Source organism: Chelmon rostratus, chromosome 22 (assembly GCF_017976325.1).
Source record: "Chelmon rostratus isolate fCheRos1 chromosome 22, fCheRos1.pri, whole genome shotgun sequence".
Lineage (NCBI taxonomy): Eukaryota > Metazoa > Chordata > Actinopteri > Chaetodontiformes > Chaetodontidae > Chelmon > Chelmon rostratus.
The window spans coordinates 2,078,864-2,105,712 of record NC_055679.1 but is presented as its reverse complement, the minus strand read 5'-3'; the positions used below and the strand labels follow the sequence as shown (position 1 = coordinate 2,105,712).

The window sequence follows — 26,849 nt, the reverse complement described above, 5'->3', positions numbered from 1 at the left end:
AATGAACAATTATTGGTGAGTGCTTCCTGAGCATAAAGAGCAATTGTTCCTGCAATGTGCAGTTTAGGTTATAGGCCAGAATCTAGACTAAAGCACATATTATCTTGCTGAGCCATGACTTCCCAAGCTTGGTTTCTACTGCAGGTTGGAAAATTGAACGGTTATCACAATTTTAGATTGTGACAGGGCTGCACAGTTAGGAAGAGAATGAACATGCGAGAGGCCCACAGCCACAGTGCCTGGAAAATGATAGTCACGTAAAAACAGTGCAGTACAAAACAAGACTTCGATCTGAAATTGCATGACAAAAATCTAAATGAAGCACACAAACTTCACTGCTCATCTTTTATTTAGGCACATCAAGGGACCACTTCCATCTCTCCACAGTAGTCTGTTAGTGCAACAAATTGGCCTTAAGTGTTCAACACCATACCCACCACCAAGAACACAATCTTTCCTTCCTCAGCTTCACATTCACACACGCAGCAAGGTGAGACTGAATGCATAGAAGCCCAGCATCAAGCAATGTGCTGATAGTAGAGTCATTATAATTCATCCAATAAATCAGCCATTCAGTTCATTAGCTGTTTAACATCTGGTCAGTCATCCAAAGCCATTCAGAAAACAAAGGCACGAATTCATAACATTGCATTAGAGTTCTCACTGAAATCAGTGACCTGTGGGCTGAGCAGGTGAAGTGCTACAGGATGATCTACAGCGAGATGACATGTTATCAAGACCCAGTTGTACTAGCATCACAGTCACAGGGAGCACCACCATCATGAACTACACATTCATGGGGACTGAAGTATATTTGGTTTATGTCAAGTAGTCAATCCTCATTTCAAATGTAGATACAGATCATACATGTACCATTTGGCCACCGACACTTATGTTATGAATGGGCTTTCTGGTGAAAAACGGGCGCTGGCATGCAGGCCTGACCACAATACTGAAATGTCAGTTTAATCACCATCAAGTACAAAGCAAACAGTCCACACACAGAGAGGAGGGCTGTTTGTTCGACAACAGTTCAATCCTGATACAGCAGGAAGCCAGAGAAGGTACTGTACTTCCAGGTGCTGCCATAGATAGCACCACGATGCAACCGGAGCCACACCTGGTCTCCTTGGAACAGAGGCAGGATGGCGTGGTTGCTGGCCGTCTCGTGATCTGGGGCTCCATCGTTGGCGTACGCAGACACCATCACCTCCTCGTTGCGCATGAGGTTAATGTAGAGCGGCACATTGATGGCGAGCTTCAGGATGTGGAAGATGAAGACGTAGGTTCCATTGATGGGGCAGGTGAAGCGGCCGATGTGGGTGTCGTACATCTCCCCCAAGTTGCTGTGAAGCTGGTCAAACACGATGGGCTGGTCCAGGTTGCCCGGCGCAAAGTTAGCGGTGCGCGAGGCAGTGAACGCCACTCGCAGTGGCTGGGAGAGTGGGTAGAGTTGCATGGGAAGCAGGGCGGTGTGATGGTGCCCATGGGGAGTGAGAGGGACCTCTACAGTGGAGACTGACAACGAATCCCCATGACCCGAGTCCACAATTGTAAAGGCTCCTTCCCGGTCTGGGCTGCTCACCTGCGAAGAGTCACTCCACGCTGCTTCAAGTTGAGACAAAAAACGTGTTAAGAAATAACAGGGTTCAATGATGCTGTACGCAGGACTGGAGCGCACCAGTTTCTGCAAATAGCATGCATGTGTCTGGGCATTTTCAGACTTGTATTGTTTTGTCCAGTTACACTCGACTCAGTTTTTCCCCCTCGGTACTCTGCTACTAAATAAAACGACCAAAACCCTTAAGCATTCAGGAGGTGGGTACACAACAACCTCCATCTGAACCAATTACAAGGGTACTTGAATTTTGAGGCAAATCACTCCTCTTACCAGGTTGGTTTTGCATGCCGAGCTACAGCTTCTAGCTCCTAGCTGGAGATCAAATCAGGGTCTGACCTGAACTAGCAGTGAAGCGTGTTGTCTCCTTGATATTTGGTGAGGCAGGACCTTCTTCCTGAGGTTACCTTCTTGCTCCTGTCCTTGACACACCAATGAGTGGAGTGAATGTTCTCACCTGGATTTTAGTGGCATATTTTGGTTTGTTTGAATTTTGTTGTGTGAAGACAAACTGAGTCAAGGGGAAAATGCAAGAAATGCACCAACTCATCCCCTGGTCAGGACCAGAGTGAACATTAGCTTTGAAAACGGCCATAGAAGAGGTGGTCATTGAAGGGTGATAGAGGAATGGTACAAATCTTTCTTCCAATCATCCTCAAACTGAACAAACACACTGCATGCTTCTTGCTCAACATACATTGTCATTTTTTTACAGAAATACATCAATGACATCCTCTTCGGTTCTGACAAAGAGATGCAAGTAGATACAAAGTAGTTTAAGGTGGCACCTGAGACCTTTAGTGCAACAGTTTCATACTACATTGAAACATCTAAATTCTGCTCTATAAATATAAAATCTTAAATATTTTGCCTTACTCCAAACAGAATTGTGGAACAAATATAACTACTACAGTATAAATATTTCCATGGTGTATTTGGAGAGGCATGAGATTTAAATGAAGCACATTTTATCAGAAGCGTTGTACAGTAGTTACTGAACTGATGCACAATTGACTGAAATTGTTAGAATTTGTCCAACACCTTCACCTAGCCGGTTGGACATAGCAGCAGAAATTTTTAATGTGTCCTTTCTCAAATGCTCATCATGATCACAGTTTGTCAGCTGTTATGTACAGACTTGTATTTCTGACTTCATCCCAACAACCAGATTCCTACCTCCTTAAAAAACAGTCACTCCATTTTCCAGGGCACTTTCGTGCCTATACAAGTGCTGCAAATACTTAAAATCATGCCACCCCGTCCACTGGAGACATGAATGAGATTTTCGCCTCAGGAACACTGGCTGATGGCAGGCCAAGCACCACTCATGAGTGCTAAGCCTGTCTTCCCGGCTACCAGGGCTGGATAGTAAAATTCACAGATATGCTTATGAGCAGCAACAAATTTGTCAATTTAGTTATTCTCCATTAAAAACATAAGCAGTATAAAAAAAAACTACCAGATATAAGCATTGCTGAGAGTAGAGTATCAATAAAATCCATCCAGCCCAGCTACTGGTCCTTTAGGGGACAACTTTAAACAGCTGTTTGCTGTAAAAGCTCTTCCCTGAGGGACAGATCATTTGCACTTTAGAGTTACAGCTTGCATTCTTACCACTGGAGCTATGCCTCCCTCCTCCACGTCTATAGCTATGTTGGTATCCAGAGTCCTGAGAAAACACCACAGAGGGACGATAAAACACATGTAGACAGACGAAGCAGCAAGACGACTGGATTCCTGGATTTAACACAGCTGTGTGCAAGCAAACTGATGTCTTGGCCTGCGTTTGTTTATTTGCTGCATGACAGCCTTTGGTTGTCTGTTTCAGAGACAAAATGGTCTCAGGGTACCCCAGAACCAGATCAACCAGCCATCACATCAGCTTATTCTCGTTGGAGTTAGTGTGTTTTTTATATGTTCAACAAGTAATGAACCACTAAAGACACCAATAGGCTTACAGATTCGAAACAAGCAAACAGGAGGAGTGAGGACAAGGAGCAAAATACTCTTGTTTCCAAGGTAATCTTCATGGAAGCGTCTGACATGCTCTTCAGTTTGTCCCATTGGACAATTACACAGCACAGAGCACAAATGGTATTACTTACTCTAGCAGCATAGAGGAGAGGGCCAGAGTCCCTGAAATGAGTCTGGGGGATGTAGGATCCTCCTGAGGAACAAATGAAACATTTGTTGAGCTTCACAACTACTTCAGTTAGGTTCATTTCAGCCCAAGCTTTAGCCAGGATGTGACAAGACTGCCCCACAACACCTGATCCTGAACAGATGTCTAGCAAAAGGAGAGGAGGGAAATGCAGGAGTGGTGAAAACCCAACAAGAGGATAGATACCTCGATGCCAACCAGAAGAGCGAAAGGTTTGTGCCAGTCCCTTGCCGCCACGTGCCATACCTCTCACGGATCCTCTGGTGTAGTATGACTGGTCGGGTCGACTCACGCTTCCACCCGACTGGCCCGGGGACGGGAAGATCTGTCCACCACTACCAGCTGTATAATCTGACTGGTACACTAGAGAGGTGATGTAGCACGAAATGACTCGACCATTCAGCTAACGTGCATTGGGAGTTTAGGAACGCAGACATTTGATCAAACGTACCCGGCTGTGGTTCGTCTTCTGAGGGAGCAAACTCGGGTGGTGTTTGGGTACTGGCAGTGCTGTACCTGGGCTCGGGGAAAACTGCTGAATCTGGTTTGTAATCAAGTTCCCCATTCTGAGGTAAGGAGGCTTTCACCTTGAAGACCTACAGTGAGGAGAAAATAGACACCACAGAGGCTTGCAGAAGATACAGATCTCGACAGATTACAGATCTAGATACAATGGTTCAGATATTTTCATTGCATCTTCAGTGGCCACGTCATTTCATTATGCTTCTGTGCTCACATTTTGATTTCTTTGATTTCTTCTGTCGTGTTTAATAGCTATTGAAAAGTTTCTATTGAAACTTTTCATTTTTTTGTATACTTATAATGTATTTTTAAAGTCTGTACTGTATCTGTACTTATTACCTTGTTCCTTGCACTGTTGTAGCTCCAAAGTTTTTCCTCTTTGGGATCAATAAAGGTTATTCTTACTTATCTTACAGACACTACTGTGGCGATTCAGCATTTCCTGGACTTAAACTTGTCTTACCTGATCAGCACGAGGAAAACTGTTTCAGAGGTTTGTCATCCTGCAACTGCAGAAAAAAAGCTAATTGTGCAGCCCTTGAGATCATTTGCATTTACAGGGACGTGAGAGATTTGGTAGCCATTAAATCTGGCACAAGCAGTCAAGACCCTATCACCCAATTTAAACGTATGCATCTTGGGTGGAGTTGGGAGTTGATTTGTGCCTTGACCCGAGTCTGCAGTCTCGCAAAATGCCATGAGAAGCAACCATTCGAGCTCACAATCCGACCAGACAGACCAGCATGCTACGCCAGAAGAATCATTATGATAAAAGAAACACATGGATTAAGTGGTCTGGTAAATGCTATCTGCACAGTTTGGCAATACTGAAGGCCTCTGCCTCTTCCAAACATTTTAAATTGCCCAACAACATGCTTCAAACAATGTTTTCTCATTAAAGGAAAAGACCTACTCCGTACAGCAGCATTGCTTCAGATTCTCCCGTGGGCTAGCCATGGCATGCATGGCAAGGGTCATGTGACCAAGTGGGGAAGCCAAATTACCACTAGCAAGCTTCTCAACTGCTCCAATTACCCGACCTTGTCTTGTCCGCTGAGGCAACCTCTGCCGTGCTTCCCATGACCTGTAACCAAGTTTGACAAGTCTACCAACTCCACTGTCAGGACCTAATTTACATAGTGAGCTAAGAACGGCACTTGTAGTACAAGGTGTAAAAGCAAAAACCCCACAACTGGATGCCATAATGTCTAAGGGGTCTAAGAGGGAGAACTAATTAGTGACAAACTGCTGTAATAGGAATAGAGCCAACAGACTTTTAGGCCTTGATAGCATAAAACCTGAAAGGAAATGGTGCACAGCTTTGGTAAGACTTACTGATTGGATGTTTTGAAACTGTGTAGACGTCAGAGTCCGCCTAGAGGGAGGTGTAGTGAAAGTTTGTCCCTGACAGGAGGTGGAAGTGCATGTTGCCACCCCATTGCAGGGGGACTGCTCCCGTGACTGAGCTACCGGCGTCTGTGGAACACAGAGGTTTAAAGTTGCATTAAAAGCATATCGACAGTACTTCACATCATCTAGAATGCTGTGTTGACACGGCCAAGAATGTTCATTTACATGAGGACGGCTCTTCTCCTCCAGATTGACAGAGATGGTCGACTCCCTGCGGTAAAGTGGTGGTGAAGGAAACTTCTTTCTTTCAGCCAACTGCACTGGCTCCTGCAGACAAGATAACTTTAACCACGTAGAATTGCAGGGTTGATCTGTTCCATCTCATAGCCAATTTGCTGCTTCTTACATGAGGTAGGTCCTTCGGGGAAAGTTCCAGGTCACAGGTTTCCAGGCACTGATCCCCATTTGTTAGACTGGCTTTGCGCTCCATAAGCCTGGCAGGCAGTGGGGTGGACTGAGTGGGGGATGAGGACGAAGTGATGACAAGCCCAAGTGATTTCAATCTAAGTCACAAATGGCTCATTACAGATTGAAAAAAAAAAGTAAACTTACATGCATCGCTTTGGGAAGGACATCACTTTGGCTGCTCAAGTCTCCGTGAGCTGGTTAGTTGGTGGGTGGAGACAAAACAAAAAGAAATGGTTAATCAGGATATTATTCAAGTCAAAATTTTCTAGGAATTTGATGCTCAAGTCTATATAAAGAGGTACAATACAGCTCAGTGTCTGATTCATCAAAAATCAGCACCAACAGACATGTGGAAGCTACATTTTCATTCATAGCAAACCAATTTTTGGTCATCACGCAATGACACTGCGACAGCATTATAGTTACACTGAACTGCGTCTTTTGGTAAACTGCACTTAATCCAGTGCTGCACTGAGGATTTGTGATTTGATGGCAGGGAGGCAGCTGCAGTGATCAAGCTCTTTGCCAGGCACAGTCTGTTTCTTTGCTTTGATCAGAGTCATTGCGGAAAAGGAGGCCTCACACAAACCCAACGGGTAATCGCTGCTCTTTCCCAGCTCAGGGTGCTCCTTCACACACACCCAAAACTGTGAATGCATGTGTCAAACGTCATCTGCAGGCCACAGTCAGATGACACATCCAAGAGTTTTTCTTGATGAGTGACAGAAAGCTATGAAGTTGGCTAAATGTCCCTCTATGATTGACTTCACAGGAGCTCTCCCCACATCCTCAGTGGATAGCATCCACCTGAAAAGAGCAGGTGAAGTCCCCCTCTGCACATGCTTTTAGACTACCTTGTCATACAGGTTGAGAATAGAGAATGCTGGTGTCTTTGCCCTGCAGACACACATTCAGTTTGCTGAACATATCTGCCAAAGAGCACAGCTTTGGTATCCAGACTGTGTCCTCAAACAAATGGAACACAATGAGATCAACAATTGTATCTATTCTACAGCGAACTGTGCCATTTGACAAAGGTACAGTTCAATTTATCTGCTGCTTTTTTTGTCCAGCATAGTCTCAGTCATTACAGCAGGAGCTGGAAGTAAAGTAAAGTAAAGCTACAAGCAAGGACACCGTGTAAGAAGCCTCGAGTGCTTTGGCTGAGGTTATGGAGACCTTTCACATGATTTTCTCGGGATGATCTTAAGTATGATCTAAAATCAGAAAGCATTCTCTTTTTTGCTGAGATGTCATTGGAGGTGTGCTGGCTCCATGCAACTTCTCCCCGCAAAAAAAGCACAATACTTTGAGAGGGTTGCAGCTCATTGAGATAAACCCCATTAAAATATATTCTTCCTGATACTGACGACTTCTATCGTCCAACATCGAAACAGGCTTTCCACTCAGCCTCTGTGAGCATGATTGCATTTATTGCTTTCCTTTGTGCAGTTGACTGTTTATAGCAGTCAACAGTTGTTCAAGTCAAGTTTGACATAATGACGGTACAAGAGAAAGTCAAGGGATCACCAGCGTCAGTAGGATGTATCATCTAGGAACCTGAGAGATCTGTATCAAACTCCATTGCAATCCATCCAACAGGTAGTCAAGACAGATTTGACTAAAAATGTCATGGTGGCACAAGATGAAAAGTCGGAGGTTGGGATTCATCATCTGGGGACCATGAATGTTTGAAAATTTCAGCAATTCTATACTTGCTAAGACATTTCAGGTATTACCTACTTTTCTCTGCTTTGGAAACAGAAACAGTCTGAGATTGCTCTCAGTCAATAAAGCAAAAACACTATACTACAGGTCATTGTTTTTGCATTGCATCTACATGTAGCTTTAGCCTTACTTTGATATTTGAAAATCATGTCTAGTGTTTCTACAGCTTCTTTTTCTAGTGATTATATTGCTTATACTTCACCTTTTGAATCACTTTTCACTGTAGCTACAAACTAATATTCCCATGTTTCACCTTTTCATCTCAATTCATATCAAGGAGTTCATTCATGGTTCTCATGATAATGTCGCTTCTATTTAACACAGAATCACTGAACAGAATCACTTAACCAGCTTCGTGCAACCAGTTACCAAACCATGACTGCAAACAAAACACCAAAACCATTTACATATTACACAACCTCCAACAACCTGATGAAGACAATGTGATATGTTTTGAGGCTCCAGAAGAAAAAACAAGTAGCTAAATTACCAAGCTTGCTGACTTGTTCCAAGCTACCCAGTGGAGAGGGAGATCCAGATGGCCGTCTCTTCCGTCTGGGGAGGTCATGGGTGGGGGAGATCTCTACATCCAGAAGAGAGTCCTGAAAAGGACAAGATCATTCTCAAACCTTCAACTGCCAACAACAGCTGAATAAATACTCAAAGTTAGGGCCTGTGCACCGAGGACCTGTTGTATAAATTTATCCCAAACCTGGAAATGGTTTGCCCAATGTGAAGTCAGATTTTGTGTGTTGATTTCAATTTTCTAACCAACCTTTAGCATCCTCAAAGACGCATGAAAATTTGCACCCAACTGGTAAATATTTCCATTTGATGTCGGAATTGGGCTTAGCCACAGTATGTTGGTTTTATAGCACTCCCTCATTATTTTTAACTATCAGTCGCATTCGTGACACCCTTGGTATTCAAGTTCAGGAAGGAAAATTGGCACACACATCAGAACCCATTAACAATAGAAGAACAAGCAGGGAGTCAGTCGTGTTCAGCTGCCTCTAAAGCCCCTCCTAATATTTGGCAGGTCTTAGTTCAGCTATAGTTTCTACACACAATTGCTCTTATTGGCTTTCATTAATTCTGCACGACCAGAAGTCATCAGCTGCAATCTGCATGTGTTGTTCCCACTGTGAAGCATGAAGGAGGATGTTGTGATGGTGTGGGGCTGCTTTGCTGTTGACACTTAAACAGAATGACTATCACAGCATTTGTGAGACCATCATTTGGTTTTCAACAGGACCCCACGACCCATAACGCACCTCCAGGCTAGGCAAGGGCGATTTTACCGAGGAGAATGATGGCGTGCTGCATCAGATGACCCAGTCTCTGCAAAACTGTCATCAAAGCAAATGGTGGCTACTTTGAAGAATGTAAAATACAAAACCTATTTTGCTTCTTTTCACTGTTTTTGCTTACGACATAAATCCATGTATGTTCTTTCACACTTCAGATGTCTTCATTATTGATCTACAATGTAGAAAATAAAACCCACTGAATGTAAAGGCGGGTTTTGACTGGTACTGGTGATGAGGTAATATGGTAAATATGATAATTTTACATCATGCAGTCTGCATTTTATACACAGCAATGTCATGTATAATTAGTGTGTGTTCTCTAGTGCCACGTAGTGGACACAGGAAGCAATATTTAACTAATTTGTTAACGTTCAGAGCCGGGTCAACAGGCCTGCAACAATGAGACCGCAGCCGTTGCTCCCCCAGAGGCCATGTGGATGTGAGGGCCCGTTCACTTCTACTTGCAACTTTAATTCCATCCTGTACTGCGTGGTTAATATGATGTTCATGAGTTTGCAAACAGTCAAAATCCACCTGCATGAAAGTGAAGGAGCCATGGATCTTTGTCATCAGGTCCTCTAGGTGCTGCTTCCTCAGGATGGGGTCTTTGGGCAAGGCAGATGGAGAGTTGAAAACCTCCACAGGCATTTCCATGTGAACTACCTGTCAGGAATCGTATGAGGATGTTTGCACATTGTCTCTAGAGACATCTGTACACTTTAAACTCAATGTTTCGTACTCACCGATTTGGCATGTTGCACTCCTTTGGCTCGCCTCTCTTTTCTCTGGGGAGAATATCATGCAGCAGTTTTTGTTTAAGAGACCTTTGCTGTAATGTAAACATGCTGTACGACGGCATTACCAAGCAGATCAGCTCACCACTTCAGCTCTGGGAAACTGTGACAGCATTTCTGACCATTTTCAGAATATTTAGAAAACACACAGTCAGTTGTTTAATGGAGAAAATAATCAGATTAAATTATAACAAAAATGATTTGCAATCTTATACAAAATAGTTTTAAAATTAGCCTCAGCTCAACCAAGTACAACAGCTGTGCTTTTACATTAATGCATGAGTAATAATCTAATGATATAATAGTATAATAATCACAGAGGCCATTTTTCCTGCATTGCGTGCTTTTACTATCAATAATTTAAGAAACATTTTTCAGATTATACTAACATACTTTCACTGAAGTAACATTTTCCAATGCAGGACTTTTACTTTGAACAGAATGTTTTTACAGTGTGGTATTAGTACTTGAGGTTCTGAATACTTCCTCCACCACTGCTGTACGGTGGTGGGCGGTGCTGTACACCTGTCATTGCTAAATACCCGGGCTGAAAATGGTAACACTGGAATTTCAATAACTTAAACTGGTAAGAGCCATTTAACATCCAGCTGTAAGGAAAAATATTATGGAGCAAAATCTGTAAATGAATGCCCAGCAGGTGGTGCAGGCTTTTTGTAGGCCTCCATCCCTAAATCAGAAAGCAGAGCAGCATTCAACAAAAGAAGCTGAGGGCAGAAAATGTTCAAACAGTTCCTCCTAAAAACATCCCCCTGGGAACATTTTGAGGAGATTTCCTCTAGTTTTTAGTCACCGTGATGAATGCTTTGTTGCTCTTGTCAACAATTTGTGATTGAATGATGAAGCGTCTTTATTTTTAACTGCCAACCACCACAAAGAGTAGCCAAAAGAAATCTGAAATCCTACAAATGGGGGCTTTAAGTTTGAGTAAGCCAGTATCACTTAATGCATTTAGGCCATTTGTATTGCAAACTAACACATGTTCAAGTTATCCATCTTTTGTCCATCAACACAGTTGCAATGTCATGTCCAGTGTCAGCAGCGTTTGATGAGACCTCACCTGTTTGCATTGAGCAGACTGTTTCTTCATGACTGGGACTTTGGGGATGAAAGTGGCAGCCCCTCTCCACGGCTTGTGGACCGGCGCTTTGGGCGAGATGACCCCGTCTGAGAGCTCCGTGTCCCAGCAGTCAGGAGGCTCCCGCTCCCTCATCGCATGGAAGTCCTCCTTCCAGCTCTGAGTGGGAGGAGTCGCCATGTCAGTCTGGTACAGTCTGTTGAAAAACTGCCATATCACCAACAGAGCATCAGTGGATCCTGGAGCATGCTTCCAGTCACACACACACACAGCACTGAAATACACAACACCGACACCCCATTTGCACCTGCTTTTAAGCGGCTTTTTAAGATTTGAGGTGACAGCAAGTCAGCCCCAGACTCCCTTTTTAAAAAAAAAAAAAAAAAAAAAAAAAAAAGAAAATCAGTTGTTGATATTGGGAAAACTTCATAAAACTTTGTGGAACACTGTCTGTAAAGGCTAATTATTTGTCCCCTCTTATTCCTTTCTTCGCATAAAGAAAACATCGTATCGGCCTGTCCCGGTGTGTTGCAGTACAGCGTGTGGGCTACTCGGACTAGATAAGTGAAATGCCTTGTTAACACCATTGCATACAGTTACTTCTTACTGCATCTCATTCATTTCCACCCGTCTTGCTTTGATTTTTCCTGCAGTTCTGTTCACCAACATGTTTTGGTGCTTTCATGCACAGAATAGAATAATTAGTGATCAGAGGTGTGTCTTTTTCCAGACTATTTGCTCACTCACTTTCCAGATTTGAACAACCTTTATTTTGTGCAAATACCTGTATGCTGTTGGGCCTGATACCAGCACGTTGTGCGAATTTTCAAGCAGAAAGCGAGCCAGGCCACTAGATGTGGTCAGGCAGATCTGATCACATTTCTATCACAATGCATTTACACCTTGAATTAACACCCATTTTTCTATACCTGGAGAACACGTCTGGATACAGATCCCACTTTAAAATGGGTGTAAATGGGGTCTGAAACACACAACACTGAAATACAGCTTTTATTAAAAAAAAAATTGGCTGTCTTACCTCCTTAGAAACCTCATTTGGTTTTGACTTTGAAGTGTCTGACAGGAGCAGAAGAGAAAGAAATACAATCTGCAATTCAGCATGTTCAGACTAGGCAAGGTTTTTAATGTCCAACCCCAATTTCTGTCACCATTAACACCCACACGTGGTTAGTTCCAAAGTAAATGTTATGCATCATCTTCTTACTGCTGTGGCTGGTCGATCTCAGGACCGGCTCAGGACACTTGTTGGGTGGAGGCGGAAGACAACTGAAGTACTTGTGGTTCGACAGCCTGGTGAGCTCCTCTTTCAACAGCTTAACTGAAAAGATAAGAGTCAACTAAAGGTGAAGCCACACCACATGACACTAAAGGAAAATTATGGTTTATTACAAGTCGGCTCCCAAGCATTTCTGCAGCTCAGACCATTGTTTGAATCGGCTGTGACATCATGATCATTGAAGTAATTACTGAGAACTGGGAAAGAAGCAACACTGGTAAAATAAAAAAGTACAAGAGGGTAAGAGACATGAGAAATCATTTTGTAAAAAACCCAGCAGTTGATGTAGATCATCTAAACTACTTGTAGTCTGTAAACTGTGTGGACAGTTTGGGTAACTTCACACTTCCTCTGTTTTCTCCTACAAATGCAATTCTGCTTAAAAGGAACAAGATCACTTGTTCCATCACCACAGAGCCTGCAGCATTTCAAGAATATTCACTAAAAGTTCCACCATTGCCCCCCCTTCAGATATAAATGAAACTTTGTGTGCATGTTCAGCAGACAGAACAGGATGTCTCCTGTGACTTTAATCAGGATTGTTTAAAGGCATCTTGAGCTATGAGCAAATAAATGACAGGCCACCCCCATTTGCACAAATCAGTATGTCTCTTCAGTGCTTCGGTAAATACATTAATGCACACCTATGGGTCAGGCTCACAATGCTTCCATAGACCCACTCCCAAACACTCATGTACTCAGACTTAAAGCAATTTGACAAATCATTAACGAGTCCGGGCCAATTTCCTGCTAAGCCCTGGCCCTGTGAAGTTTTGGTTGATGCTTTTGACAGATCTTGCTCTCAGTGTATGTGGATCTAATAAGGCACAAACAACAGGGTTTGACCCCTTTGGGGTTTGAATCCTAAATATACTTGCTTTTAGTACAAATCTCATAAAGTGAGATTTTTGTTCAATTCTTAAGATTGTGTTAGTTTTCCTGCTACAACTGCTAATTTAGTAAAGTGGATTACTTGATTCCTATAAGTCATTTGATTCAAACATTTACTACCATGAACTGGGTTAGAAAATTTTCATGAGACTTTGATAAAGTTGCATTTCATGAAGGACATTTTTCTTATAGCTTCAAATTAACTGCTCAGCTGTTTTTATATGTCAACTTTTATGACCACCCCCAAAATATAAGGACACATAGTCATCCCAGGAATGCTACATCCAAGTTTGGTGATGAAATTTGTCCTCTACATTGAGAACTGAAGCCAGCAGCATAAGGATCAACAAAAATCATATGAGCCTGGTATGTATGGGGCTCAGTCCACGATGCTCAGATGTCTTTCATACTCACATGTGGATCCAGCCACTGGCTTGTCCTTCCCCTCCAACAGGTCCAAGTAGACCAGAGCCGCCTGCTCCATCTGTTCCTCTAAACTACAGCAAACAGTGAAGATACAGAGGAGATTATAGTGTGACAAAGAGGCTTTCTTTATGCCATTAAAGCTTGTGTTAGAGGGGAGGCTTTCTCTTAGCTCGTTATCCACAATTTTCCTGCACTTTATCGTTAAGGACTTGGACTTTTAACAAAATGTGCAAAAACATGCTGTACAACAAGGGGTTACACTTCAATGTATATTTTTGGCAAACTATTTTTTAGGATGTTGGCTTGATGCCATTTTTATCTAATGTTGCATTGTCAAGTTTACACACACACACACACACACACACACACACACACACACACACACACACACACACACACACACACACACACACACACACACACACACACACACACACACACACACACACACACACACACACACACACACACACACACACACACACACACACACACACACACACACACACACACACAGAGAGAGAGAGAGAGAGAGAGGACTAAATAAGCACTTAACCCTTTCATAGAAAATAGTGCAGCTGTATGGGCTGCATCACATACAGAAACATAAAAATTGTGTTCCGTTTACACTAAGCCACTTCATATGTCTCAGGTGGTTAAGGTAGCTTATCTTGCATAAAAAAATACAAGTGCAAATGCAACTAATAAGCACTGGACATTGAAATCCAATTGTTGCACACAGCAGCGTCCCCACAGAGATCTAACCTAGTCAGGGACACAGATGATTGGTTTAAAAGCAAAGCTTATTGTCACTGAGATCAGCTTTTCTCAAAAACATATGCATTCATAATCATTTGAAAAATTGCATGAATTCTACAATTTGCTTTAAAAATGGAAATTAATGTTTTTTAACCTTTGCCTCAATCATTCCACAAATCAATAAGTGGCATGTGTTCCAATGTCAGCACCTGCTAACATAAATGCAGAGTCATTGTATTGTTTAAGGACACCATTAACTCTCTGCAGATATTACGGTCGCTGTGTGCGAAGAGTCAAACTCTTACTCATTTCCACATCAAATGGGTTTCCACAGCAGCTTGTCTACCATGACAAAGATGCAGGGTGCTCTGAAGACACTCACCTCAGTCTGCTATCCCTCTGGACTCCCAGCAGGGCGGCGAGCTGACTCAGGCTATGCAGCCGCTGGGCTGGGATGTGAGGTGCCTGGTTCTGGCCAGCTAGCAGGTCTCTCCTCACGTGCTCCTGCTGTAGGCTGTGGAGGAGGTGCTGGACCTGCAGCACAGTGCTCAGACGCCTCCTCTCCGCCTCCACCTTCGCCACCTGTTCCTTCTTCACTGCCTTCTTGTGAGCTCTCAGCAACTGCAGCCGCAGGAGGATGCAAGGAGCAGTTTGAAAACATAAACTGAACTCTGTCACAATGGAGATCTTTGAGTTTCAGGCTACAGCCTGTTCATGTAATGCTTTGAAAGCCCATTATTAATTGCTTGATGCAGGAGCCCAAATCTCAAGTTTAAAAGAATCTACAGGTTAAATTTCTTTGTACTGAAATTTAAGTTTCATTAAGTCTTGGGTTATGACAATAGTATTTTTTTCCTTTAACATTATTGGCTTTTTTGGAACATAGAGAAGAGCCACACAACATAAGAAAATAAGAAAAACACAGGCAGACAAACAGGCATGGGCTGCAAAGACAGAAAAAGACACAAGACAAAAAATGTGATTTACTTCATTAAGAGTTACATTCAGAAGGGTGAGGGGGCTAAAGCCTAGCTCTGATGTAATCCATAGATGGTTTCCAAATTCTCAAAGTTATCAAAAAGGAGCCACGTATTGTGAATCTCAGTTTCTAAAGTTAAAGATGCTGCATGACCTCCCTCAGCCACCGAGTCTAACTCCTTCCCTTAATAAGGCTTCACCACTCTGCTGTCAAAGTCACTCCGAAAGCCCCCTCCCATTCAGACCTCGGTACCGTCATTCAGAGTGAAAGGTTTTGTAAATTAGACTTCTGACCATTATAATTAGAATATTGAGATTCCATAGGTGATTCATCAGGCAAAATGGGAAAGGACGCCACACTAGCTTTAATACAACTATGAACCTGAAGGAGTCTGAAAAAGTGGGTTTGTGGTAAATTAAATGTATTTCACAATTGTTCAAAAGGTAGTAAATATTTTTGATAAAAATGGCCTTCATGTTGCTATGCCAATCTGTTTCCAAATACCAAGAGAGTCATCTATGATGGATGTGAGGAAGAGGTGCAGGGAAAAACTGGGGCAAGCAGGGAGTCACTTTGCCATCCATAGTTTTCCTTGTAGTTCACCATTTTTCCAGAGTATGTGTCACAGTAGCCTGGGATGTCAGCATGAATTGTGTTCCACAACAGAACATTATACACCCAATAGCAAGACTGGAAATCAGGTAGTCAGGCAAATTTGCATATCAAAGGCTTTGGGCAGTCTAGTGATTGGGAACAATTCACTCTTTGACAAGTTTAACTTGCAACCACAAATCATATTCTTTCAAAGAGGGCATTATGTTGGGGATGGATTCATAGGGGTTTGATAGATATACAGTAAAGCAAATCATTTACATATAAAGACACTGTTTTCCACCCCCCATAACCCTGGAGAGAATGCAGTGTAATAGCCAAAGGTTCAATAGCAAGAACAAATAAAAGCAGGGAATGGGGGCAGCCCTGCCTTGTTCACCATTGCAAGGGGAAACTAGAAATCTAAAAAGGAGTTTGCCAGTACAGAAGCAAGAAGACACCAACAGCTTGACCCAAGCTATAAAATTATAACCAAGGAAGAACAGTAAAAACAACATTTTAGCAGCAAAGGCTTCATTAAAACAGGTTTATACAGACAAAGCTTTAAAGAATTCAGAGGGAATCCATCAGAGCCAGGGGTTTGAGAGCTTTGTTAGGTCTTTAAGCAAGAGAGGTACACAAGGACTGGCCTTGTGGCTTCTATTTAAATCTGCAGTTTATTTAGAAAGTCATGTATAATTTAAAGGAACACAAGAGACTTGTAAAAAGATTTCAGTTGTTTCCTTTTTTATTGCTTGGTTAATTGCTAACTTCCTGTTGGCCAGTAAAAATGTCACCAGAGGCTGTGTGAATTTCTGCTTAAGTCTCAGTGCAGCTGCTTGACAAATCTGATAAGACAAGTGACTACAGGCCTTCTCACCCTGCTCATACAAGAATCAGCCACAACATTAAAACCACTGATGGGTGAAGTGATGGAATGATCATCTCATTGCAATGTTCTGCTGGGAAATCTTGGGTCCTGGCAAGTACCACCAACCTAAACATTGTTGCAGAACAAGTACACCCGCTAAGGACAATGTGTTCTGCCACACTGCAAAAGAATTATTCAGGAATGGTCTGACAAACATGACAGAGGTTCAGGAGTTGACTAGGCCTTCAAAATCCAATTATCTCAATCCGACTGAGCATCTGTGGGATGTGCTGCAACAACTTCGATCTGATGCAAACGTATTGGTGATGCCACAGCACACCTTCAGAGGTCTTGTGTCCAAGCCTCAATGGGTCAAATTTGTTTTAGCAGCATTAATGGGAACCTACACAATATAAGGCAAGCAGTTTTAATGTTGTTGCTGATCAGTGTATTATGTGTTTGGTCTGCAGTACAAGCTTAGTTTCATCAGTGGAGAGGAGCTCAAAATTCAAGATTGGAGAGAGATTCTCTTATCGTACAGGTCTGAAGAGGGTGTGACAGAATGCTGATGGTCAAGTGGTAGGCAGATGAGGTATAAGAAATTACTGCAAATATAAGCTTTAAAAGCTTAGAAAAGTGTTCCTTTTGATACATCATCATTAGTAACCAATTCCTTTATCTGGGAAGAAATAAATATAACAACTCCACTGTCAGCAATAAATGATTAAATTGTCCAGAAGGACCTCTTGATTTGCACTGAAACGCTAACCATAATAGATGCATGAGACAGTCAGAGGCAACAATTGCTTCATAGTCAGTGCTTGATGTGTGACAAGTTTTCCATATAAGAAAGTAATTGATCCATGAACATGATTGACGGCGGGGCGAAGGAAGAAAAGCAACGAGCAGGTGGATTTTGAACTGTGAAGGATCAACAATCCCATAATCGTCAAGATTCTAGCCAAGTCAAATTTATTTCTAAAGTGCATTTAAAACATGAGTTGACTAAAGTGCTTTACAAAACATAGGCAGAACAGCAACAGAGCTGGCAACAAAAATCACACATTTACCCGATCAACGATCGAGGTAAGTCAGTGAGTAATGTAGAAAATAAAATTTAATTGTGTTGGAAAAGAAAAGAGGTGGACCTTGAGCTGTGAATGGATAACTCAATAGAGGGGGCAGATCTGATGTAGTTTGTTCTGCAGACTGGGGCCCTGAGAAATGTGGACGACCCTGAGCTTCCACTGACACTGGAGGATGACCAGAAGTCACTGGTCAATGGACCTGAATGCTTTTAAATGGGGTATAAGGAGTTAAAAGGTCAGATAGGTATAGAGGGAGCCAATTCATGAAGTGTTTCAAAAATAAGACTTTATCAAAACTGATTGGAAGCCAGTGGAGGGAGGCAAGTAAGGGGGGGAAATATCTTCTCACAAGTCTGCCTCACCACAGAATTTCTGTTTGTCCAATTTAAATGTGGAATCAAAAATCTTCCCAAGGCTTTCATGAGGGATGACATTGGGCCAAGCTTCCCACACAGTATGCTGGTGGGCTCAGGATGGCCAGAGAGAACCATCTCACTTTTCAGGTCTTACTATCAAAGAGTTCTGTGACGTCCAGTCTTTAATGTCCTGGGAGCACTCAAATAGAGGCTGCACTGAAGGCTGCGGGAGATATAGTTGGGTATCGTCAGCAAAACAACGGAAGGAGATGCAGTGTTTCCTAATCAGGGGACTCAGTGGGAGCATGTACAGACAGAAGAGTCCTGAGGAACCCCACAGGTAAAGTGGGCCCACAGAGAAGCAGCACTACCCACACTGAGAGAAAAACTCTCTTTCAGTTGTGACTTAAACCCTTTTAGGGCTGTTCCCTAAAATTCCCAACCCATTGTTGAAGTCTGATCATAAGCAGCTTATGATGTACTGTATCAAATGTCGTGTCAAGGTCTAAAAGTATTAAAAAAACAAGCACAGTCCCCGTTATCTGCTGCTCGTAACAAATCACTGAACCTTTAAGAGAAAACTCAGTGCTATGGTGCTCCCTAAAACCAGACTGAAAAGCTTCAGATATTTCAGTCGTGCTTAAAAGGAGCTGGAGCTGCTGGTAACAACTTTTTACAGAATTTTAAATAGGAGCTTGGAAATGGACCTAACATTAGGGTCCAAGTTGTGTTGGCAGTGAAGACACATGTACCTTCCTAAAATAGATCTCAATAGATCACAACCTTAATGCCCCCTGGATTTCCACATATCAAAACACTGAGGTGGTCCTATCCAGGATGAAGTCATCATTCCCAGAGACAGGTGTCAGCAAAGACAGCAAAACTATCAGTCCCAACCAACAGAATCGTAAACTACAGGGTTAGCTTAAACTACTTTAATGATTTTTCCCTGATTGATCAAAACTCATGGTACATTAAAGAACAACCACTTGGAGGAGCATAGCATAGACAGCACTGTTGTCTGAATAGTCATTAATGTCAAAGCCACCAGATCATGAAGAACGCAATGTGAGAGACTTTGCATTTGTAATGAAATGTAGAGATGCATGGTACACCTAATCAATGCTCAAATGCAGGGTGCGTGCATATACAAGATATCACCGCAATCAACCATCAGCAGAAAGCAGCCACCACAAGTTTTTCCCTGGCATTGAAAGTAAAACAAGGTTAATTTCTAAAATAATAGCCCAACTTCACTTTGAGCTTCCTAACTAGATTAGCAATATGTGCATCAAATGAAAGCTTGCTGTTCATCCCTATACCCAAGTACTTCAACAAGAGCACCCTTTCAAAGGATTTATTATCAGATGGGAAAGTGATCAAGCAACTGTAAGCAAGCTTTTTAGCTGACAATAAACTTCGTTTAAACTTGGGTAAATATGCTTATCCTAGTCATTTACAAAAATAGAACAAAAAAAAAAGGTCCCAAAGTGGAGCCCTGGGGGAGACCTTTAGTGATCTTTGTGGCCCTCTGCATAGACGCACCAACACTAATATACAAAATTTCTGAACCATTTAAAAACAGCCTTAGGATCAAATCAACTGACAACTGAATGAAACTTTCAGATCCACAAATTAGGCAGTACAATGCTGTTTTCTGTCCAAGGACCCAATCAGATAATTTGTCACAGCCATCGCAGCAGGAACAGCACTGTGGCCAGTTCTAAAACCAGAATGAAAATCAATTAAAATGTTAGTATCTAGAAAACTGTTAACACTAAATTTACCAAAAATTAAAAGGATCTTAGTCAGGCATGAAAATTGGGTGATAGTTTAGCTGAGTGGTTTCCAGTATTTTGAGAACATACACTGCTTTCCAAATTTCAGGTATGGACAAACTCCATACCTAAAGAAAAAGAATAACTAAAATTGTGTGCAATGGGCTCAGCAGGTGTTTAATATGGACAGAAAAATTGAGTGAAAATTCCAGTGCCAGCTCAACATCTGGAATCAGAGCAACTCTAAGATCACTGTAGTAGAAACTGTGCAGGAAAGCCTGCTCTTCAAAGCTTTTAAAATGATACAGGGTTTTATCTTGGGGATTTTGACACAAGCAGATGCACAATGATCACTGACATCATTGCAAAATATGCCAATTGAAGTACATTTGTGAGACATATTCATTACATTTAAATCAAACAAGGCAGATTTATCTTGGCCTTCTTGACTTAATGACTTGCAGATGGTTTAAGGAGTCACAGTTCACCCACAAGGATGAATTCAGATTCAATCAATGTAAAGTATTTGAAATAGATCAGAAGCCAACCACAGTGATAAAAGAATCCTTTGATACACAAGAGCGCAAACTGTTTAGCTTTAGTAACTGAGAGTCAGAGAGCTCACATGGATTTGACATACATGGCAACCCTGCCTCCTTCACAGACCCCATCACTTCCCCACACTCTGCAATCATCAGTAAAAATTTAATGGTCGGTCACTAACTTCTTACGTCAGGTTTGAAGTCAACTGGCTGCAGAAAACTCTTCCCAGCATCACATGCCATGTCAGTTGAGAGTTGGTGGCTAAACATGAGAAGGCTGGTAACATTAGCCTCTTTGTTATGTCCAGTAAATGCAGTGTGACCAAGCACCACGCTGAACCGCGATGTGTACAAACACTGACTCTGCAGAAAATTACACAAGTTATCAGGATGGCTTTGACTTTGATTTATTCGCAAAGTTGAAATTAAAATTGTTTCATTCAAGTTGATTTCTGAAATAAATGACCAAATCATTGTTAGATTTATGACTGATCCCCGCCATACGGACATCTAAAAACTCACGTCAGCTTTGGGGAACGGTCAGTAATAAGATATGCAGTTAAAGAGGATATGAGATTAATATCAAAACAGTATTCACATGCCGTATGCACATTAAGAACTGATCACTAATGATTTTTTTTTTGTCCATACTGGCAATGAAGCAGAAGCTACACGAAGAGGGGGGGCTATTTTACCACTGGCTGCTTCCTTGCTAAGCTGTGACAGGATGACAGTTTGGGGTCAACCTGTACGCAGGTTTGTTGCCCACGTGACCCTCCAAGACTGCTGAAGCCTCATATTAGCTTCTGCTGAACTTTTGAATGATTATCTCTGCCATCTTTTAACGGCATCACTTCATGGCTCACAATTCATGGACAGGAGGGATGAGTCAGTGACCAATTACCTCTCTCAAGGTACATATGATATGAAAGTAACTTGCAAAAACATATCATATTGGCCTACATTATAGTACTTTGAAGAGTGACACATTTGCTTGTTCATATTCTTTACTGTGAAGAACTGACAAGAAAGCAAGCGGGAAATATTCAAATTTCAATTTGCCTTCTAACACATACGAAATCCTTGCTTTACCTCAGTCCATGCAGGGCTGCAGCTAACTTAGTTTTATCATGGATTAATCGGATGATCATTTCCCCATTGATCATGTTAGGGAAAGAAAATGACATCACAAATCCCTATAGCCCTCATGCTCTCGTATTGACCAACAGTCCAAACCTTGAAATATCCACTTTATCACATCAGCAAAAGAAAAGCAGCAAATCCTCACAAGTATGAAGCCGGAGCGAGGCAACATGTGGCATTCTACAAGTTACAAGCACCGGATCAACAGAGCCAGAGCAGCCTCAGAAAGACAAGCACAGCACACTTTGACTTGATTGCAGATGGTCAACTCATCAGGTCTTTATCAGCCATGAAATGTTGCCTACTGCGACTTTAAAAAGCATCCAGGCACTTTTTGAGCCTTGTGGCCTAAACTCAACACCTCTGATGCTCCAAAGCGAGGGTGCACGGTGAGGGAGGCAGAACGCTACATCACATTTAGCCTTTAGTGGACTTACATTCTGGGTCAAGCCGTCCAGGGTTTTGTGCAGCTCCTGTGCGAATGCCAGGTTATGCACCACCTCCTCGTACTTCTCCACAGCTGCCTGAAAAAGAGATGGGCGAAAACCCTGAATACGAACCCCGAACACATTTATGAGATCACATCTTTGTTGCCATTACACAGCCAGGTCTTACCATCTGATCCTTGTTCAGGGCCTCGCCCTGGCTCAGCCTCCTCTTGTAGTCTTTCAGTTTCAGCTGTGAAAACAGAGGACACGTCAGAAAATCCAGATGCCTGCCTCCAGCTGTCCATCTTTTAAACTAATCTGCATCCCTCTGCCCTGTCACCATCGTACCTTCTTCTTCTCCAAGTTGCGGACTTTGTGTTTGAGGCAGATGAGACCATCTTCTATGTAGGTTTCGTAGCCATGGTAGGCCGTGGAGGCCTCCAGGCTGAGCTGCAGGATGCTCAGACCACCGGGCGAGCCCACCTTTGGGCTGCCATCCGTCATCTGGTCCTGTCTTTCCTCCCCCACTTCTGAGCGCTCCGGTGGAGGGCTGACATCCAGGGTAGGGGAAGGAGACAGCTGCACCATGTTGAGCTCCACACTGGAAGAAGGGGCACACGTTTTAGCTGTCAAAAACGCAAAAGGTGAGCCGTGCGGGTTCTGTGCCATGCAGCTGCAACAGAGGAAAGATGCTGCTGGTACCAAGCTGAGGGCTTCAATAGAGATGGAGATGGACTCAGCCCAGCTTGGGCAGCAGCCAACCCCGTGACACTGCATTTACAGCGGCCGCTGAACAGCGTGCTCCCTCTAGATGAATCATGAACGCAGCAGAAATCAGCGGCTTGAAACACGCACAACACAAACACCACGCACGAACACAGCAGCTTTTTTTTTTTAGGAAAATCTCCCCTGAATTAAAGATCCCTGCGTGCACGTGATGCATCCTTTTCCGCGGATCACACTTCTGAGGGCTGGGTGGGGATTCATGTTCGCAGAATGTGAAGTTAGGCAATTAAGCAGAACAGGCTGTGCAATTAAAGCGTTGACAAGGGATGCAATGCGCTGCAATCAAGTCCCAAAATCACGCAATCGATTCAAAATCCGCCCCAACTTTGCTGCAAATGTCCTCGCTCACGGGAAGCATCGAAACTTTCGCTCCGCGTGTGATTGATTTCAGGTTTTAACGGCCGCACACGTCAGCGTTTTCCCAAAAACAAAGGCCACGCCGACAGAAACAGCTGACCCACCTCGTGCCGTTGACTCGCGCGCCTTCAGTCCTCTCGGGAGAGCCGCTGGACATCCGAACGCCCCGAAAGTGAGCGACCCCCTTTCCAGCCGTGATGTTCAGCTCGCAGAGGCCACGCCGGTGTCAGCTCATACCTTTATATACCCTGCGGCCGCACGCGCGCTGCGCCGGGGGTGAAGCGATCCACCCCGACCACATCCGGTGCCGGCACCTGTCGGGGCGCGCACACGCACGATCCCGACGGCACAAGGCACATTACTCCAATGTCCCAACAGTGATTTGATGGTTCGAGTATAATAACAAAGAAAAATGAACTTTTAAAGATAATTTTCCTGCATCCTGATATGAAGAAAACACTGGATTTAATGGTATTTCACTAATAATAGAAGTCATGAGTTAAAAGTAAAAGATTTCAGATTAAATGTTCCTTTGTAGTGGCATCATCATGACTACAGCATCAATCATAGTGGAACATCATGAGAACTGAAGCGTTCAAGGCCAAAATATCATCCACCACTAACAGCAGTATTACTTATTATTATTATTATTTATTATTACTTTTTTTGGCATGACAAGTCAGATTTACTCATCATAAAAGCACACGCAGCTAATAACCTGTTTTTAAATCTATTTTACTTTATTCAGTTCCCCAATTCTGAGTCTTCTTCTCACGTTTTGTCCTCCTGCGCCCTCAGGTGGTGGAGGCCTGCTACAACACCCTGAAGGAGCACAGCTTCCTTCAATGCCGGCCCAACCTGTTAGAGGGAAGGTTGACTTTCCTCAGCTGCTACTGAAGAAGTATTCAGATTCTTTACTTCTGTGAAAGTACAAGTACCACACTGTGAAAAGTCCTCACAGTTAAAGTATAAATATTAAGCACAAGATTTCTAAGTATCAAACGTAAAAGTACTCATTATGTGAGTCCTTGTCAGTGTTTTACTGTTATATCTGATGTTTGTGGATTAATTTGGTTTACTGCAGCTCCCTTTCAAGGTTTGGCCATCGGTGCAACGTTTACTGGCAGTGCAGGCCAGGCCAGGGCAAACTGGTGATGCTGGTGTGGTTTGGTCTGGAAGTTCTGGTTAAGCTTAGCTCCAATAGGAAGGGCCTATAGGGTTAGCACTGAAAGGCAATGAGCGTAATGAATTCTGATCATTGTAGATTTTCTACATTTTGAACCAAAGGGAATACCACGGCCTGGTTATGTAGCACAAATTTCAAAAATATTTGTGGCTCTCTAGTATATAGACAGACCAGTTTTATGACTAGACCATGGGTTGGCAACCTGCGGCACCAGAGACGCATCCGGCTCTTTCATCCTTATGTTGCGGCTCTGCGTGGCTTGGGAAAATAAATTATAAGTGTCTGATTGAAGTGTATGTTATTTGTCTCAAAAACGTGTATTGTGTCTTCAGCCCCAGGTAGGCCAAGTATGGAGGAATCTAAGAAAGAAAAATATCTGGAGAAAATAGAACATTTAATGATGCCTGGGCAGATTCATTTGCATTTACCTCTTGCGAGAGTGGGTTGCCAGTATGCCTAATTTGTGGTGAAAAACTGGCCAACAATAAAAGGTCAAATGTAGGAAGACATTTCCAAAATAAACACACAGCCTTTGCTGAAAGATATCCGGAGGGAGAAGAGAGAAGAAAAGCTGTTTCGGAACTGATGCGGAAGGCTGATCTGAGGAAAAATCACTTCAAGTGGATGAAGTCTGCAAATTCAACTACCTATGCAAGTTTTGTGGCCGCTCGGGAAGCTGAAATGCAGAGTTACCATCAGAGACTGCAAGTTGAGCCACTGTTACATGCTTGGCTTCCTCGTTCAATGCTCCACCCATCGATGGAAGACAATTTGCAGACATTTGCACCATAATGCGAAGGCAAAATGAAATAACATCAGCCCTTGTTCAGCAACAGGGTTTAATGTTACTACCAACAAGAGAGATTCCTTTATTTGATGGGGCTCCTCTTCAGTACATTTCCTTTAAAAGAGCATTTGAACAGGTGGTGGAAGAAAAGGTTTGAACAGGTGATTGTTTGTATTACCTGGAGCAGGTCACAAGGGGGCAGCCAAGAGAACTTGTGCGTAGCTGTTGGCTCCTGAGCATGGCTATGCTCAAGCAAAGCAGCTGCTGCAAGAACATTTTGGGAATGAGTATAAAATTGCCACTGCATTCATGAAAAAAGCTTTGGCATGGTCTTCAATAAAGCCAGAGGATGTGAATGCACTACACGCTTACTCTCTTCTTCTGTGTGCATGTTGTAACGTCATGGAGAAGCTGCAACACATGCAAGAATTGGACATGCCTAGCAACATGAGAACAATCATGTCAAAACTGCCATTTAAGCTGAGAGAGCAATGGAGGACGGTGGCACATGATATACTGGAAACATCCAAACACAGAGCTCTGTTCAAAGATTTGGTCGCATTCATTGAAAAACACGTCAGAATTCTATCAGATCCTTTATTTGGCGACATTGATGCACCATCAGGAACAACCTTTTCAAAGGCTGTCAATAGGTTTAAGCCACAGCCAGGAAACAGAATGAAAGGAAAGAGCTTCGCCACCACCACTGCACCTGTGCAATCAGTCCAGACCTCTGAAGACACAAAGGTGGTCTTACCAGCTCACAGCTCTACAGTGAAGTCAACATGTATTTGTTGTGCTCAACATCACTCACTGGGAGAATGTCAACAGTTTCAAAGGAAGAAACACAGGGACCAAATACACTTTCTAAAGGAGAAAGCTATTTGTTTTGGGTGCTTATTTGCAGGACATAGGAGCTGTGACTGCGATAAGCATCTGACATGTAGGGTTTGTGGTCAGAACCATTCAACCGTGCTTCATGTTGACAAAAGAGGCACAGCTAGGACAGGATCTTACTGAACCACCTCCGTCGCCTGGTAAGCTGTGAGTCAGACCCCCTAAAGTTCAAATGGCGTCAGCCCCAGACTGCTCATGGTCTGTGCAGACTAGCTCTATGGGGCAGTTCAAAGTAGTGTTGGAGTTTGTTTGTACACATTTCATTGAGTGTTGGATTTTATTTTGCTTTTTTCCAGAGCTAAATTTTTGCAGTGTATTGTTAGCTGTTCCCTTTTGCATCATTTTTAGAACTATTTAGTGATGTGCTGATTCAGTATTTGTGCACATTTCATTGCAAGGTGGATTTTGTTTTTTCCAGTGCCATATATGAGACTTCTTTCTGCACAAATGTTTCAACAGTTTTAATAAAGGTTTTTGTGAAAGTTTTTGAATACTTTCCTCCACAAAAACAACAAATTTCAATCCTTTTAAAGAATGGCTGGATGTAATATAGCTAAGAAATCCATTTATGAACAATTAATTTCTAAATCGAACAACAGACAACAGGTTTTTTTGAAAATATGGGCCCCCTCTATGAATA

At 42.7% G+C, this 26,849-nt stretch overlaps 1 protein-coding gene across 1 annotated transcript; it reads right to left on the bottom strand.

Moving 5' to 3' along the window:
• Positions 1–1,033: 1,033 nt before the first annotated feature.
• Positions 1,034–22,784, bottom strand: caprin2 (caprin family member 2). Its single transcript, XM_041964180.1, has 20 exons — positions 22,545–22,784; positions 22,384–22,446; positions 22,206–22,292; positions 14,803–15,041; positions 13,650–13,732; positions 12,273–12,386; positions 12,087–12,124; positions 11,030–11,254; positions 9,901–9,942; positions 9,692–9,820; positions 8,365–8,449; positions 6,264–6,313; positions 6,058–6,165; positions 5,877–5,978; positions 5,637–5,777; positions 4,231–4,375; positions 3,966–4,142; positions 3,724–3,785; positions 3,233–3,287; positions 1,034–1,605 (listed from the first exon to the last, which is right to left on the bottom strand). The coding sequence occupies exons 1-20, from the start codon at positions 22,782–22,784 to the stop codon at positions 1,034–1,036; spliced, it is 2,757 nt and encodes a 918-aa protein (XP_041820114.1).
• Positions 22,785–26,849: the final 4,065 nt, after the last annotated feature.